Below are 15325 nucleotides of genomic sequence, written 5' to 3'. Positions count from 1 at the left end.
TAAATTACGCAAAAAAATCATGCCTATTTGAACTATTAAAACAGTATTTTTTATACAAAATAATAAAACTTTTTTTATTATTTTGGGGATAATTGCTACACACATTTATTTATCAAAATCAGCTGTTTAAATTTTCTTAAACATTGCCGGGAGTTTACGCAAAATTTGAAGCATGTTTGGAATTTTATCTATGTGATGATAACAAATAAACCAAATTTGTAGATGTTTTAGGGTTTTTTGCGCATACACAATTAAATAAAGATGAGTAATTTTTCCGACGAGCAAAAGCAGCGAATGAAAGAAAATCGCGAACGAGCAATTTTGTTGAAATCAAAAAATAACGCAGATAAATCTGGTCAAATCGCTAAACCAACTTTTTTTAAAAAACAACTTCCAAATAATAACGTTGTGAAATCGGGTGCTCAAAGTAACACCAAATTCTATAACAAAAATAGTTGGACGAATTCGGGTTTAAATGCTCCGTCCATTAAATGTAAATCAATAGTTGGGCAAAGGTTTTTGGTTATAGCTCCATATAATGCAAAGTTAGTGACAGCATTTAAAAGTCTTTCAACTAGAAAGTACGACCCCGAAACTAAAGGATGGTCTTTTTCTTTAAACCAGTTCCAAACTCTATGTAAGTTAAGAGTTATTAATCCTATATTCTTAAAAAACATTAGCATGGTGTCATGCTCTGCTCATAACACCGGCTTAGGTACATACTGGGTTTGGTGACCATGCCATAATGTACTATAAAATCTTTGTATAAACATTATTACTTTTGGCATATTTTAAATCATTAAATTGATTTTGTCATATTTTCCCGTCGCATTGTTGTAATATTCATTGTATATCGTATTTATTATTTACTTTTATCAATGCGCGAAAAACCAAAATAAAAAATAAAAAAAGGGCCTGGACTCGGTTCCCACTGCTTCCACGCTGTAGTACTCTTGGTTAAGGGGCTATAGATGGTATAAACTCTTGCTAACGAAATACTTGATCACCAACTGAATTATTGAGCAATTATAATTTAGAGTATCCCAAACTCTTGAAGGCAACTTGAGACTGGGTTAGAATAACTGGTGTTCCTCTATGTTTATGTCATGAAGTTGACCTTTTTACATAGAGAATAATTAAATTAAAAAAAATTAAAATAAACTTTTTTAAAAAAGAAAAAAAGGTTAAAATAACCTTTTTTTAATTTTTGAGTCTTTGTTGTAATCAAATAAAAATTAAACTTAGTTTAAAAAAGTTTTCTATTTATTAAATGTATTTATATACAGCTGAAAAATTCCAAAGTTTTGGTCACAAGCTTCCATACCCCGAAGACACAGTTTTGGTTAAAAACAAAGATGGTGGTTCATCTGCAATTGACATTAAAGATAATTTTGACAATCTTACAAAAGGAAAGTTAGTCATTTATTAAATGATTTCTAATTAAGCAATAATTTTTTCACATTAAATTTATATATATTTTAAAATTAATGTATAGCCTATACATAATTTATATATGATATATCTTGGTGGACTATAGGCTATATATGTATGTCCAATTTATATGTCTACAAAATAAAATAAACGGGTAGTACTAAAATCCGGGATGCGGGAAGTTGCGGGGTGCGGGAAATACCGAGGCCGTATGTAAACGTTAACAAAAAAACGCTGAATGCGGAAAAGGACGGACTTTTTATACCCTCCCCTAATCTTCCCTTGTGCTTTATATTCAATTTCGCATCATTTCTTGACGTTTAAAGTTAATCCCGCATCACCCCTTAGCCCTTTAGATAAAAACAGCAATCATCCTGCAGAAAAGTACAAAAATTCCGTTCCGTCTCGCATTCCGCGAATTTTCGTTAACGTTTACATACGGTCCCGCACTATCCCGCATCCCGTACTTTAGTATTGTCAAAATAAACCGCCTTTTGGTGTGCATGGGGTAATTATCAGGGATATATATTAGTTGAGAGTTGCGATAATGTTACGACACTTACTATTGACTAGTTAAAATAATTTGTGTTAACTTAATGATTATGCTATAACTTGTGTTGTTTAAGTTGCTACTTGCTTGAAGAAGACAGATTTGAAATAGAAATTCCTTACATGTTGTCCTGTATTAATATATTTAAAACTATTCCATCAAACTCTTACAACAATTTTACCAGAAAATGGAGTTTTCATTTATGTGATTATAATGCACTGTGTAAGTTGAACATAGTTTTATTTAGTATTTTGTTAAAGGAATACTGCATGCATGGGTAATTTATATTACAAAAATGATTATTATTTTAAAAATAAATAAATATATATATATATATTTTCTTTTTTGATACATTTATTTAAAGTTTATTTTGTTGATAATTTATATAATGTTTTTCATAAAACATTACATTTGTGATAATAATAAAGTGTTTAATTAATTTTTAAATAATATTTTTTTAAGTGAGTCAATTGCGAAAAATTCAATCTGTCCATATAGAACCATTATCACTTGCCATAACCACAGTGTTTAAAGATATTATATCTGGGAAGGAGAGTAAAGTTGAACCTATAGAGTATGACCTCATGGAAGTTGATGACAAAATTACTTCGTCGTTGATGCCTTTTCAAAAGCAAGGAGTAAAGTAAGAAAAATAGAATTAAAAATTTTTGTTAAGTTTGATCTACTCATTTAAGAGTTATTCAAAACATTTACATTTTGTTTGTAGCTTATTTAAATGTGTATCATGTCACAATATAAAAAAAAAGATTTTGATATTGCCATATTATTTAAGTCTGTTGTTGACATTTTAAAAAATAAATTGAAGTGCTTAAGCCTATATTAAAAAATGATAATTTTCTTCTCTTTAGTTTTGCAATATCACGACATGGAAAAATACTTCTTGCAGATGACATGGGTCTGGGAAAAACTGTTCAAAGTATTTGTATTGCTGCTTATTATAAACATCATTGGCCTCTTCTTATTGTTTGTCCTTCTTCTGTTCGGCTAATGTGGAAAGAGGTTGTTATTACATAGTTTTTGTTTTGTATGAAATGCTTTAATAAAAAACTGCCATTGTTGAAAATTAAAATAAAATTGGTATAGGCTATTTGTTTACATTTTTAGTTAGTAAATGTTTTAAAAAAAATGTATGGTTAAATAGAAATAAATAAAAGTTTAAGAATTAAATAGAATATATTTTCAACTTTAAATTGCAATCTTTTAGTCCCTTCTTCGATGGTTACCAACTCAAGTACATGAAGATGACATAAATGTGATTTTAACAGGTCGAGATACCAGATCTTCAGACTATAGTGTAACCATTATTAGTTATGATCTGGTTGCCAAGCAACAGGAAGAATTTGCCAGCAGAAATTACCAATTTGTCATTTTAGTAAGACTGTTTTTTGAAACTTTGTTGGTTAAAAAACACTTGTTATTTTAAAATGTTAAAATTATAAAAAAAACTTAAATTTTACATAAAAGGTTATCAAAATTACAAAAATAGTTTATTTTTATCTAAGGATGAATCACACTTTATAAAAAACTTTAAAACTGCAAGATCAAAAGCAGTTACCAAAATTTTAAAGCGCTCTCGTCATATTTTATTACTCTCTGGCACCCCAGCACTTTCTAGACCCGTGGAATTGTTTACACAATTGTCTGTGCTTAGATCAGATTTGTTTCCAAATTTTCATGCTTTTGGGTTAAGATATTGTGCAGCGAAACAGGTATAAATTAATAAAATTCTGATTTTTTTAGGTAGATTGTGATGTGTTTATCGTAAAACCAAACAATACTACCATTTTTTTAATAGTTTTACTGTTATATTATATGGTACAATGCAAATATAACATCCTTATAAAACTTTCTACGTAGTATTTACCTTGGCTTAAATGTCAATATTTAAAGGGGATATTTGCTCTTTTATAATAAAAAATTGCAACTAAGTAAATTTTGAACTTGTATATTAACACAAAATTTAACCGTTAACTGTATATGCTGTTGGCCTGGTTGTTTTCCTTAAAACTAATTTAACCAATCATTTTTAAAGGCATATTTAAAAATTTTTTATTTTATTAAATATTAAAAAATCTAAGCATTTACTTAAAATTGGTTTTTAGAATGCTTTTGGTTGGGATTATTCGGGGTCCTCCAACATGGACGAATTACGACTCATTCTTCAAAAAACTGTGATGCTCCGTCGAACTAAAGATGAAGTTTTAACCCAGTTACCCCCAAAATTAAGGAGAACTGTGACGTTAGATGTTCAGAGTGGAAAATGTTCAGTCAAACAAAAGAAAGCTTTGAAAGAAGCAAAAGAAAATATTGAAAGAAAAGGAATGTCTGTATGTAACCTTTGTTGTTATTATATTGTATAATAATATAAAGTAATATAAACCGGCAGCATGGTGTAGTGGTCAAAACACTTCCTACTAAACTACATGAAATCCTGAGTTTGATCCCCAGTGATATCATGCTGTAGGGCCCTTGAGTAAGGCACTATAAACAATGTTAACTAATGCTGAGCCAGCATTTAATCAGCAGTATAATTACTGGGCAATTAAAGTTTCTATGAGATCCCAAACTGCCACAAAAAACTCGAGACTGGGATGGAGTAACTGATGTTACTCTATGTTTAGGTTGTGCATCGACCATCCCACATCAAGGATAAAGATATATAAAAAAAAAAATTTGGTTTAAGATAGATTATTATTAAAAAAAGTCAAACATTTGGAAATTGGCTATTTTTTGTGTTAATTTTGTAATTTAATTTTTACATGAGGTCAAGTCAGCATTAGATTCATGTTTATTCATTTTTTTGGTAACCCATTATTTCAAGTAGTATTTTATCTTCAAATTATAATATACAAACCCAAAATAAAATTTTTAAATTTATTCTTATTTTTAACAACAGGGTATAGAGAAGCATGGAGTTTTACTTCAATATTTTAATGAAACTGCCCATGTTAAATTATCTGCAGTGCGAGCCTATGTGTTAGATTTACTGGAAGGAGGTCATAAGTTTTTACTTTTTGCTCATCATAAAATGATGTTGGATGCTGTACAGCAGGACCTGGATAAAAAGGTATATAAATTGTATTAAAAAAAGTTTGTATTTTTTTAAATTTTGGGTTATTTAAATTGTGCTCAGCAGTGTATTAAAATTTTTATTTATTTTTTTTCTAGTATAAAAAAATATGTTGCAACTTTTTCTTAATATTAATGATCTTTGTTTTAAAAATCTTTTATTAAGATGTGTTTTAGGTTTTAAAATAATACTGGATATTCTGAATTAGTGTTAAAATTATTTTAAAATTACATTACTAAAATATTTAACTAAAAAATTTCTTGAACAGAATTACGAATATATAAGGATTGATGGTTCAACACCCTCTGATCGCAGGCAGAAAGAAGTTTCCAAATTTCAGGAAAATTCATCTTGTAAAATAGCTTTACTTAGTATTACAGCTGCAAACATGGGAATTACTTTGAACTCTGCATCATTAGTTGTATTTTCTGAACTATTTTGGAATCCAGGGGTAATTTTTTTAATAGGTTTATTATAAAAATGTTTTTTTTTTTACTTAAAAGCTTTGACTAAAAAGTTTTGTATTTTTTTTTTGAAAATAATCCTTTTTGGTTTTGCCTTTGTTTTAACATAGGTATTTCTTTTTTAAAATCTATTTTTTAATGAGCAAAATGTTACACTTTTTGAAATAGCTTTAATTATTTTAAGATATTAGTGCAAGCAGAGGACAGATGTTATCGCATAGGACAACGAGATGTTGTAAATGTACATTATCTTATTGCAAGAGGAACAGCTGATGATTACATTTGGCAGGTAAATACAATATTCATATTTGCAAATAAGTTTATCTTTTTTTATTTAATGTTCTACTATTAGTATTAGGTTTTTATTGATTCTTTTAACAAAAAGCTTGGTGTAGTGGTCAGAACACTTGGCTCCACTATATAAGGTCCTGGGTTTAATTCCCACTGCTTTCATGCTGTAGCGCCCTTGAGTAAACTGCTTTCATGCTGTAGCGCCCTTGAGTAAACTTTTGTTAAGCTAGTACTTAAAAAAACATAATAACCACCTTTTTATATGATTAATAAATATAGTTTTTTTTTTGAATAAGTTGGTTAAAGATAAGTTGGATGTGTTGGGAAAAGCTGGTTTAAATGGAACAAACTTTGAAAATACAGAATCACATGAAGGTCCACGCGACAAGACACAAAATCACATCGAAAAATATTTTTCGGTAAGTTTTATCTTAATTTAATTATTATATACATAAAAAATATTTTTATTTAAAAATTGAAACATCAAAAAATGATTTTTTTTTAAAAAAGCTAATATCCAAGCCATTTACAGTAATTACACATAATTATGCATTTTTTTTATTTGTTTTTTTAAACATAAATTTATCAAACTTTAATTGTTTTCAGGTAAATGAAAAAGAAATTTTGAAACCTACCAATAATGATAACTCAGATGAACCCCAATTTAGCGACGAAGAATTTGAAATGTTAGAGTTATTAGAACAAGTTGAATCACAGAATAGCTTGTAATTTTAATTAAATAAATAAAATAATTTATTTTATATTTAATGACTTAAATTAGAAAAAAAATATATTAGTATTTTATTGTAATAAAATTTAATTATGATTTTTTTTAAAATAACTAAAAATTTAATAAAAAGCTTTAGGATAACCGAATTTTGTAAAAAAAAAATTTAACTTTTTTTGTTTAGATCGACCGAAAAAGAGTCGGGCTTTGTGACGTCACTTTCCCATGACTGTGACGTCACGGCCAACGTGAAAGAGCCTCCGGGGTTAGCTAGAAAGCGAGGCAAGTCACCGGAAACAAAATGTAATCCACAAAACAATAACAAGAAACAAAAAATGTGGAATCCACCTTTTAAAGCGGCCTAAACGTCAAAATTTATTGAGGAATGTAAGTGCTAGATATTACGTCACACAAAATACGTTATTTTATCATAACGTCATTTAATCCTTACGTCATGCAAAAGTTAAAAGAAAAAATTTAAGTTTTTTTTGGCAAGAAATTGTTATGTTATGCAATAAATTTTGATAACTATTAGTCCAAATAATTTAATAAAAAGTTTGACATCTTAATTATAAATGAAATATTTAATTTACCTAGAATTTCGCGCAAGTAGTTTCTATATTAGGATAACCATACCATAAACCATTTTTTCGTTTTCTAAATTTAAAAATAAATTTGTTTTCTAAACAACCCTTTTTTTATGTTAGCTGGTTAAAAATAACCTAAAATAACCTAAAATTTATTTTTATCCTAAGTGGGGTCATTCTAAATAAAAAGTTTATTGTCAAAGTATTTTTAGACACTCACGACGCTCTTTAAAACAGGTCACGTGCGTCGTAAAATGACGTCACGGATATTTGAATTAGGAAGACGTAGAAATGTGACGTCATAATTTTACTTTAAAGTATATTAAAATTAATAATATTTTGTAATTAATCTCATTTATGTAATTTTTAATTAGAATGTTATGCATAAAGAATTTTTTGTTCACACAACTTTAAGAATATTCGAAATAATTTATGTTACTTATCTTTATTAATTTAATTCCTCGTTGGTTAACCTTAAAATACTACAAATATCTTAAAAACACAGTTTATAGATTACATAGGAATTAAATTCATGACGTTACCACCTAAACACGTTATTTAAAACCACCGTAATTACTTTACTTAACTGCCTTTGTTTGTTATTGTTTCTTCGTCTTTCCACGTTTTCGAGTTGTATTTTGTGACGTCACTTGCAGTGACCTTGCCCAAAGGGAAATCTAATTTCGTGACGTAATATCTTTCTCCGCCCTGCAAGTCGTATATAAGCAAGCTTGGTTTAATGGAAACCATCACAAAGCTTTGACAGAGCTAACTAAGTAACTAGCAAAAAATAAGTCAGCAGCATTAAAGTACAGTAAATTGGGTTTAAAAGATCGAAAATATGTCGTTGTTGTTCACGACCAAGTTTGTCGTCGTTATGATATTTTTAAGCATTTGCAAAGCAAATAATTGCCTCCAAAATCAGCGAAGACTTGCACAAACTGGAATCTGCAACAAAGGTAAAAAATGATCAATAGAAAATTTTTTTTTTCAAATTTGAAATATTTTTTTAAATAATTTATTTTTATTAGATTCGGAGTTGCCATGTAGATTTATGTGCACCGGTGAAACAGTTGTTAGTAGAACAAACTGCACAGCACAACTTCATTGTTGTTATAGAAAAGGAAAATGTCTTCTTAAAATTCCTGGTAAATAGCTGTTGTAATAAAAACGCTAAATTTTTTTTCTATTAAACATGCTTTTCAAATAGTAAATTTTAAAATTTGCATCTACATGCGTTATATGATATAGTCAATACTTTTGTATTAACAAGACTGTATTATTTTAGTTATCCCACAAGAGGCAAGTAATATCAATATGGAGGCTTTTGGTGAAAATTTAGTTGCTAATTTAAAGCCTAAAGAAGAACCTAGTTTGACCGAAGAACGATTTTTAAGTATTGGTAAGTAAAATTAAATATATTTACCTCCAGTTTGCAACGATATTTTCAGCAAAATTAAAAATATTTAATTTTTAAAGGCGGTAACACTGCTACTGGGAATACCTTTAACGTAAACGGTGGTTTTCCGGATAGTGGTGCTTCTACTGGTAATTTTCCGATCTCTGGTGGTTTAACTGGTACCAATGGTCTAACTGGTATTAGTGGTTTAACTGGTATTGGTGGATTAGGTGGTTTTGGTCAACAATGTTTGACTTTCCCGAACAACTGCCAAGTTCAATTTACTTCAGTTCATGATATGCAACCCCCAGTTAATGTCCCGTATTGTCAAAGGTTAGTAAACAACATTTTCTCAAAATCTGATGACTTTTTTGTGTTCTGATTTTTTAAAATAAATTTAATTTAACAGAATCGAATGTCCAGCAAGTGGTCTATCTCCACACACGGAAATATCCCAGTGTCTCAGTACCCCAGGTTGCGCGTTCGATTACGAGCTCTACCGGTTTAGAAGTGTGTTGGGCCAAGCAATTTTACCTGGAGTTCCAGTCTGTCATTTAGCTATTCGTAACGAGGCGTTTTTGAAATACGCAACTCGATATGCTCAAATCGTAAGTAAAACAGTGTAGAAATTGCTGTTAAATTAATATGTTTGTATATGTTTTGGATAGCCAGAATATATCCCCTTGCTAACAAAGTTTATATTTATATATATACACTGTTGCTACTTTCATTACACAATTTTTATTTAAATATCAACTGTATTAGTATCTAATTTATTTTCTTTTTTTGCAGAGCGGGGCACCCTGGAATCCATTGCTTACTAATTGTTTAATTCAGGAACACAGAAGTGAAATATTAGGTGGTTCCCCTGGTTGTTATATGGTCGATGTTCTTATTCATTTTAACAATTATGCAAAACGAGCTGGTTGGCAAGGTACAAATATATGCTTCTTCTTACATATTTTATTTAAAATCATAGTTCAAAATTAAATATTATGGCCTGTATGTTCTTTAAAAAAAAGGTACGATATATTTTTTTAATTTTTAATCTTAACACTTTATATTTTTGCTTTAGGAATCACCGAGTATGAATGCTACCTTATCGACGGTTGTTGGCGCGATAACATTGGTTGTTTATATCCTGTTAGACTTAACCAAATCACTGTTCGATCTGGTAACGCTAACAAGCCCGCCCAACCAACCGAGCGAGATTTATTTGGTCAAGCAATGTGTTTACCTTTCGACCAAGCTTCTACAAACGGCAACTTCTTGAATAACTATCACAGTTGTTTGACTGCAGGTTGTGCTGCTAATGTTAACACAAACACTTTGATGCAACATTTATATGGCGTTGCTACCAGTTACTTTTCGAACGCCCAGTTGCAACAACAGTTTTGGAACATGGTCACGTCTGGGCAAGTTCGCGCCGATAACTGGAAGCAGATTGCGGATAAAATTATTGCAGACGACAAACAGAACAGTGCCCTGGGAAACTTTAACAACCCGTTGAATAATCTTTTTGGCAACTTAAACAATCCATCGGGTATGACCCCAAATACTAACTCACTTCAAAACCTATTGAGTTTTTATAGCTCTAATTTGAGGCCGAATACCCAGTCACCAGCACCTACTCAGATTCCAAACATTCTGGCATATTCGCTTGACCTTAACAGCACAACAGGACGACAATTTTCCCTTCCAACTGGAAGTTACTCTCAAGTAGGCGGATCTTCGCCTAACCAATTCAACAACTTGCTGGGACTGAATAACTTTATTCAAAACGGTGGAATCTCGTCTATTTATTCTCCACTCTGTCCGTATAAGAATGTAGACTGGCCTGGCATACCACCGCTTACAGGAAGCTTTGTAGGATGTTGCGAACAGCCTTTATGTTATACTCCAAGATCAGGCTTGTACAAGCAATACTCCGGCGTTTCATCGTACATTACCGAATGGGCACCATGGGGGTCGTGCAGTAAAACTTGTGGGTCTGGGTACCAGTACCGGGAACGTCGTTGTGTTGGTAACGACTGTGGCGACCCGGAGCAGGAAACGCAGACCTGCAACACCCAAATCTGTCCCTTCTGGCAGGAATGGTCTTCTTTTGAACCATGCAATAAACTTTGCGGAGGAGGTCAAAAAACTAGAACTAGGACGTGTAGTGCTGGTTACGGCTGCGAAGGCAAAAGCGTTGAACATGAGACATGTAACACTGGTAAATGTGCGACTTTGACTAACTGGGCTTCTTGGTCGGAATGCCAAACTAAATGCGGAACCGGTAAGAAAACACGGAGTCGAACTTGCACGGATGGCGGAGCCTACGGTTGCCCTACAACTTTAAGCCAAGAAAAGAACTGCGTGATATACTGCGGGCAGGTTAAATACAGTGAAAACACCCCATGTAATCCTGAAAGTTGTACCATCACAAAAACTGTGTCGTGTGTTAAAGCAGATGGCAGTGAAGGGTATTGCAGACATGATTTAATGCAACCAAAGGTTTCAAGATGTTACGAAGGCGTTTGTGTTTGCCGGTATTTTCCTAATAACTATCCATGTAATGTTAATATATTTAATGGTTAGTTTTTAAGGTCGTTATATTGTAGTTGTGTTATCATGTATTGTTGTTTTTGTTTAATAAATGCTGTTTTATTGCGAAACTACCTCTGTCCAAAGCCTGAAGTCAAAAGTACTTACTCGTATTGCATAAGAGACAATTATTTTTTATTTTGTTTATTTAGTCATCAACATAAAAATTTCCAAAAACAAATTTTAGCACAGCACATAACACTTACAAAATTAGCATACAGAATGTTTTGACAAATATTTTCCAAACTTGGTTTTCTTTGTCTTACAATGAAATATATCACCACAATTACAACGAGGTTTCTTTTGCGTGTTGATTCTCCATAACTAAAGCACACCTTGAGGGAAGGTATACCTAAATATAAAAATCATATATTTTTTGAAATTAGTTTTATTTTCTATTTGATTGCCCTGATAAGCGTATTGGTTTACCGTAAAAGTGTTGCTTAAAGGTGGTGCAATGTAAAAATAAAAAGGCGCAAATCGTAAAATGACTTTCATCAATTTTGTAAGTCCAGTGTGAAAGAAGAAATTCTAAACACACAGACAAAACTGGATTACAGATTTTATATACTTTTTAAAAGCATGGCATTTAGAGTGTCAACATACCATGATTGAGTTAACTTTATTATTAAATTCTCCATATGTCGAAAAAAAATTTGTGGTTGGTTGGTTTCTGCCATGGCCTCCGAAAAATCGGGCATCAGTGTCAAGAATAATCTTGTACCTTCAAAAAGGAAATTAAGTTGAATCTTTGTTAGTTAACACTTTAGATAGGAAGTCTAATAAAATGTAAATAAAGTATTCTTACGTTCCTGGATGTTCAACTGATACTCTATAATCAGGGTAGCTTTTAGTTGGGTGAAAGTTAAATAAGAACAACAAGTTTGCTCGCTCGTAAATAATTACTTTGTCGTCTTCGTGAATGCGTGTTACGTGACGCTAACAGAAAATAACATTTAAGAATATTATCTAACAAATAAATTTATATTTTATACCAAATACGTTGTATATTGAGATAGGGCATAGTTTAAAGAAAAACTTACTGCTGGCGATGACAACCATTTCTTCTTGGATTCGGTCATATTTAAAGCACGATCAAATCTGTTTAAAAATTTGTATCGCGATGTTTCATTATCACAAAGTTGAAAATTTGAAGTATCTGTACCTGGACTTTTAAACTCATTTCCTAAATTCAACATATGTTGTTTTGTTTATAAAGTCTTTCACAATATAGCTGCATATTTATTGTCTGATCAACTTGATACTCAACACTTACCTATTACGCTTAAGAAAGAGTCCGCATATAAAGAATGTGTTAAAAGTCTTATCATCTTGTATAGACTTAAACCTCTATCAACGTGAGTTGTAAGTGGACTGTCTATAGACATGTTGGTGTCGATTAAATTACCAAGTAACTGTCTTATTAAGCTTTCGTTATCGGACGGGTTCTGTAGAAATACAATAATTTTATAATCAACAAATGTCTCAAATATTTTTTTATTCCTGCCGAGTCTAAAACCAACGTCCAATTAGTGATTACGCAACATCATCACACGTTCCCACGTCAGTCAAAGACAAGACTTGGTCAGGGTAACAAGAATGTTATCATAAGTGTATTCTGTTAAGTTGACTTTTCCTTATTGAGGATAAATAAACACCAAAAAACGTAAAGCTGTTTTAGGTACCCTGTGTGTGTATTCCGTGCATACAATCTCCTTTTCTTCTACCTTCGTATTTGCCAATTGGTCTATTATGTGTTCCATATTCCAATTTTCATCTTTGTAGTCGTTCAAAAGCTGGATTAAAAATTAGAATTCTATTTTGAAAGTCAACAAACTATTATATTATTAAATATTCTATTGCTAACTCAATTTAAATGTGTATGTTTACCTTGGTCCACATTGGAGTTGTTATTTTAACTTTGTAATCAAATCCTAGTCCACCTTCACTAATCGATCGACATGCACCGAAAGTATCTTCATCGCCCTGAAAGAATGATAATACATTTTAATAAAATGATCAGCTATAATCTTTCCCAACCTGTGCAATTAATCTACTTATTCTTTATAAAATGTAGAGAAGAGGACAAATATTAGGTCGTTATTGGGTCCGCTTATTGATAATAAAATTTAATTAAAATACATAGCATATTAAATAAACTAACTACCTCAAAGAATGTAAATATTTCCGGGTAAAATTGGTGCAATATTTGATTGGCGAGCATTAAATATACCCTAAAACTTGCTGTTGTTTTGCATTTAGATTGTATGTTATCAGTTTCTGCGAACCGAAATCCATCTACATTGTATTCTTCCGCAAGGTAACGTAGATTAGAAATTAAAAGACGCAATACCTCCCATCTAAGAAAAATATGGATATTAAAAATTGATAAAATGTTTTAATAAAGTATTTGCAAAGAAGGTTCATGGAAAGAAATTTAAATTAATATTTTTTTATTTAAAAAATATTTACTTGGAATAATCATAACCACATGTTTTTGACATTTCACTATTTTCATCGCTTGTATCCAGCTCTTTGAAATAACTTCCACCGTTTACATTTTCTAAACTTTCGGATGTTGAATGATGAGCAACATCCAGGATTACTTTAATCTTCATCCCATGAGCAATATCAATCAACTTTTTTAAATCTTCTAAAGTGCCATATTCGCTAAAATATATAACTGCTATATTATTTGTTTTTCCCTATTAAGTAAAGTAATTTTTGGTTTATTTTTATCAAGATTATTTTATGCTGTTTTAGACTAATTATTTTAAATTTATATTACTTTAATGACAATATATTTACAACGATTCGGCCTACCTAGACACTGAAAACAAGTTAAGAGATTTTAAATCAGTATCGTGTATTTTGGTTTACTTTTATTCAAATTATTTTATGTTGTTTTAGATTAATTATTTTAAATTTATATTTCTTTAATGGCAATATATTTACAACGATTCGGCCTACCTAGACACTGAAAACAAGTTAAGAGATTTTAAATCAGTATCGTGTATTTTGAGTAGAATGCAGTTGTATTCTAAATCTTTAATTCGAGGCAGCAAATGCTTTGTTAAGTTCTTGAAAGTTGAAGTTCTGTTGTTCATGTGAATTTCGGAAATTCGAAGTTCGCGTAAGATTGTGGGTTTTGAATTAATTTGCTAAAAAAGAAATAAAAATATAATTATTAAAATAAAAAAGTTAACTGTTAAAATTTGCTGTTTATTTCTTTCTTGATTTAAACAAATATTCTTATGTTATAAACTTCGTGGCTAGGCGGGTTCCAAAATAACCACTCGGAATGGCCACTCTCATTATTTTTACAAATATTAGTGGCCCAAGGAGATAATCTTTTCAATGTTTTGCCGGCTTTTGTTTCGACGATCAACTAAAAATGTTTAGATTTGAAAGTTTTTTAATATATAGCAATATTTAGCTAAATATTTATATATCTTACTGCAAGGGGTTGTTTAAACAAATTAAAGTAGTGATTTGATAACATACCTTTATTGAACTTAAATTTGGAATTTTACAAGTCCCGTTGTTATTAGGATGAACGTACAATTCAAATTTACCGAAAGGTTTTTTCTCAAATCGCCATTTCTCGTTTCCATCTTAAAATAAATCAATGTCATATGTTTTTTACATTTTAAAAATTAAATTAATTTAATAAATAGTTATATTTTTTAATTTTGCAACATATAGCCTACTTATAAAATATAGGTAAGTTGCCTGGTGCGTCTTTTTACGTTTAAAAAACAATTGAAGGATGTTCTTACTAAAATTTCCGGTAAGATATACAGCATGTGCTTCCGGTGCCCATTCGCTGAAAATTACGCCACCGTGTGGGGTTTTTACTGCTCCGAATTGTTCGTAACTTTTTGAAAAATTATCCAAACCTTCGGCTGATTCGATTTCCGTTTTGATTTTTTGGAATCTGAAAATTCAAAAAAAGAAACTAAAACAAATTCGATTGTAATTTGTTAATTATTTATTTTTAGCAGTTCTGTTTTTAAAGAATTTTACTGTGCTTTCTATAAAGCAATAACTAAGAAATTGTTGGGTAACAATAACGTAGGTATTAAATTCTCAATTTACCTTTGTTTTACATTCTCTATATATTCACAAAAAACAGTGCCATTTTGCGAGATCTTTTTAAGGTTGTTGATCACTTTCGGGTGATTTTGGCTATCCATCAT

At 30.6% G+C, this 15325-nt stretch overlaps 3 protein-coding genes across 3 annotated transcripts; 2 read left to right on the top strand and 1 right to left on the bottom strand.

Moving 5' to 3' along the window:
• Positions 1-230: 230 nt before the first annotated feature.
• On the top strand, positions 231-6943 carry LOC145764223 (SNF2 related chromatin remodeling annealing helicase 1-like). Its single transcript, XM_082575840.1, has 14 exons — positions 231-637; positions 1287-1413; positions 2058-2203; positions 2444-2624; positions 2851-3001; positions 3207-3374; positions 3505-3711; positions 4105-4329; positions 4899-5069; positions 5341-5523; positions 5721-5825; positions 6124-6246; positions 6434-6552; positions 6739-6943. Exons 1-14 carry the CDS (start codon positions 262-264, stop codon positions 6917-6919), a joined length of 2463 nt encoding a protein of 820 aa, XP_082431966.1. The 5' UTR covers positions 231-261; the 3' UTR covers positions 6920-6943.
• A 1018-nt stretch (positions 6944-7961) lies between these two features.
• On the top strand, positions 7962-11339 carry LOC145764224 (uncharacterized). Its single transcript, XM_082575841.1, has 7 exons — positions 7962-8100; positions 8173-8289; positions 8430-8543; positions 8621-8873; positions 8950-9148; positions 9333-9474; positions 9616-11339. Exons 1-7 carry the CDS (start codon positions 7983-7985, stop codon positions 11118-11120), a joined length of 2448 nt encoding a protein of 815 aa, XP_082431967.1. The 5' UTR covers positions 7962-7982; the 3' UTR covers positions 11121-11339.
• Positions 11340-11412: 73 nt separating this feature from the next.
• On the bottom strand, positions 11413-15325 carry LOC145763551 (1,4-alpha-glucan-branching enzyme-like). Its single transcript, XM_082575024.1, has 15 exons — positions 15225-15325; positions 14906-15063; positions 14631-14740; positions 14392-14514; positions 14097-14287; positions 13599-13796; positions 13294-13486; positions 13017-13112; positions 12812-12922; positions 12403-12574; positions 12170-12312; positions 11935-12065; positions 11733-11850; positions 11556-11657; positions 11413-11478 (listed from the first exon to the last, which is right to left on the bottom strand). Exons 1-15 carry the CDS (start codon positions 15323-15325, stop codon positions 11413-11415), a joined length of 2013 nt encoding a protein of 670 aa, XP_082431150.1.

This window comes from Corella eumyota, chromosome 1 (assembly GCF_963082875.1).
Source record: "Corella eumyota chromosome 1, kaCorEumy4.1, whole genome shotgun sequence".
NCBI lineage: Eukaryota > Metazoa > Chordata > Ascidiacea > Phlebobranchia > Corellidae > Corella > Corella eumyota.
This window is presented reverse-complemented; position numbering and strand designations above follow the sequence as displayed.

Coding starts and splice junctions, on each gene's coding strand:
- LOC145764223 (XM_082575840.1), top strand. CDS start 262: ATGAGTAATTTTTCCGACGAGCAAAAGCAGCGAATGAAAGAAAATCGC. Junction 638..1,286: donor AAACCAGTTCCAAACTCTAT/GTAAGTTAAGAG, acceptor ATTTATATACAG/CTGAAAAATTCCAAAGTTTT. Junction 1,414..2,057: donor GACAATCTTACAAAAGGAAA/GTTAGTCATTTA, acceptor GTGTTGTTTAAG/TTGCTACTTGCTTGAAGAAG.
- LOC145764224 (XM_082575841.1), top strand. CDS start 7,983: ATGTCGTTGTTGTTCACGACCAAGTTTGTCGTCGTTATGATATTTTTA. Junction 8,101..8,172: donor AACTGGAATCTGCAACAAAG/GTAAAAAATGAT, acceptor TATTTTTATTAG/ATTCGGAGTTGCCATGTAGA. Junction 9,149..9,332: donor CAACTCGATATGCTCAAATC/GTAAGTAAAACA, acceptor CTTTTTTTGCAG/AGCGGGGCACCCTGGAATCC.
- LOC145763551 (XM_082575024.1), bottom strand. CDS start 15,325: ATGATGGATAGCCAAAATCACCCGAAAGTGATCAACAACCTTAAAAAG. Junction 14,741..14,905: donor ATATCTTACCGGAAATTTTA/GTAAGAACATCC, acceptor ATTTATTTTAAG/ATGGAAACGAGAAATGGCGA. Junction 11,658..11,732: donor ATAAAGTTAACTCAATCATG/GTATGTTGACAC, acceptor CTGTGTGTTTAG/AATTTCTTCTTTCACACTGG.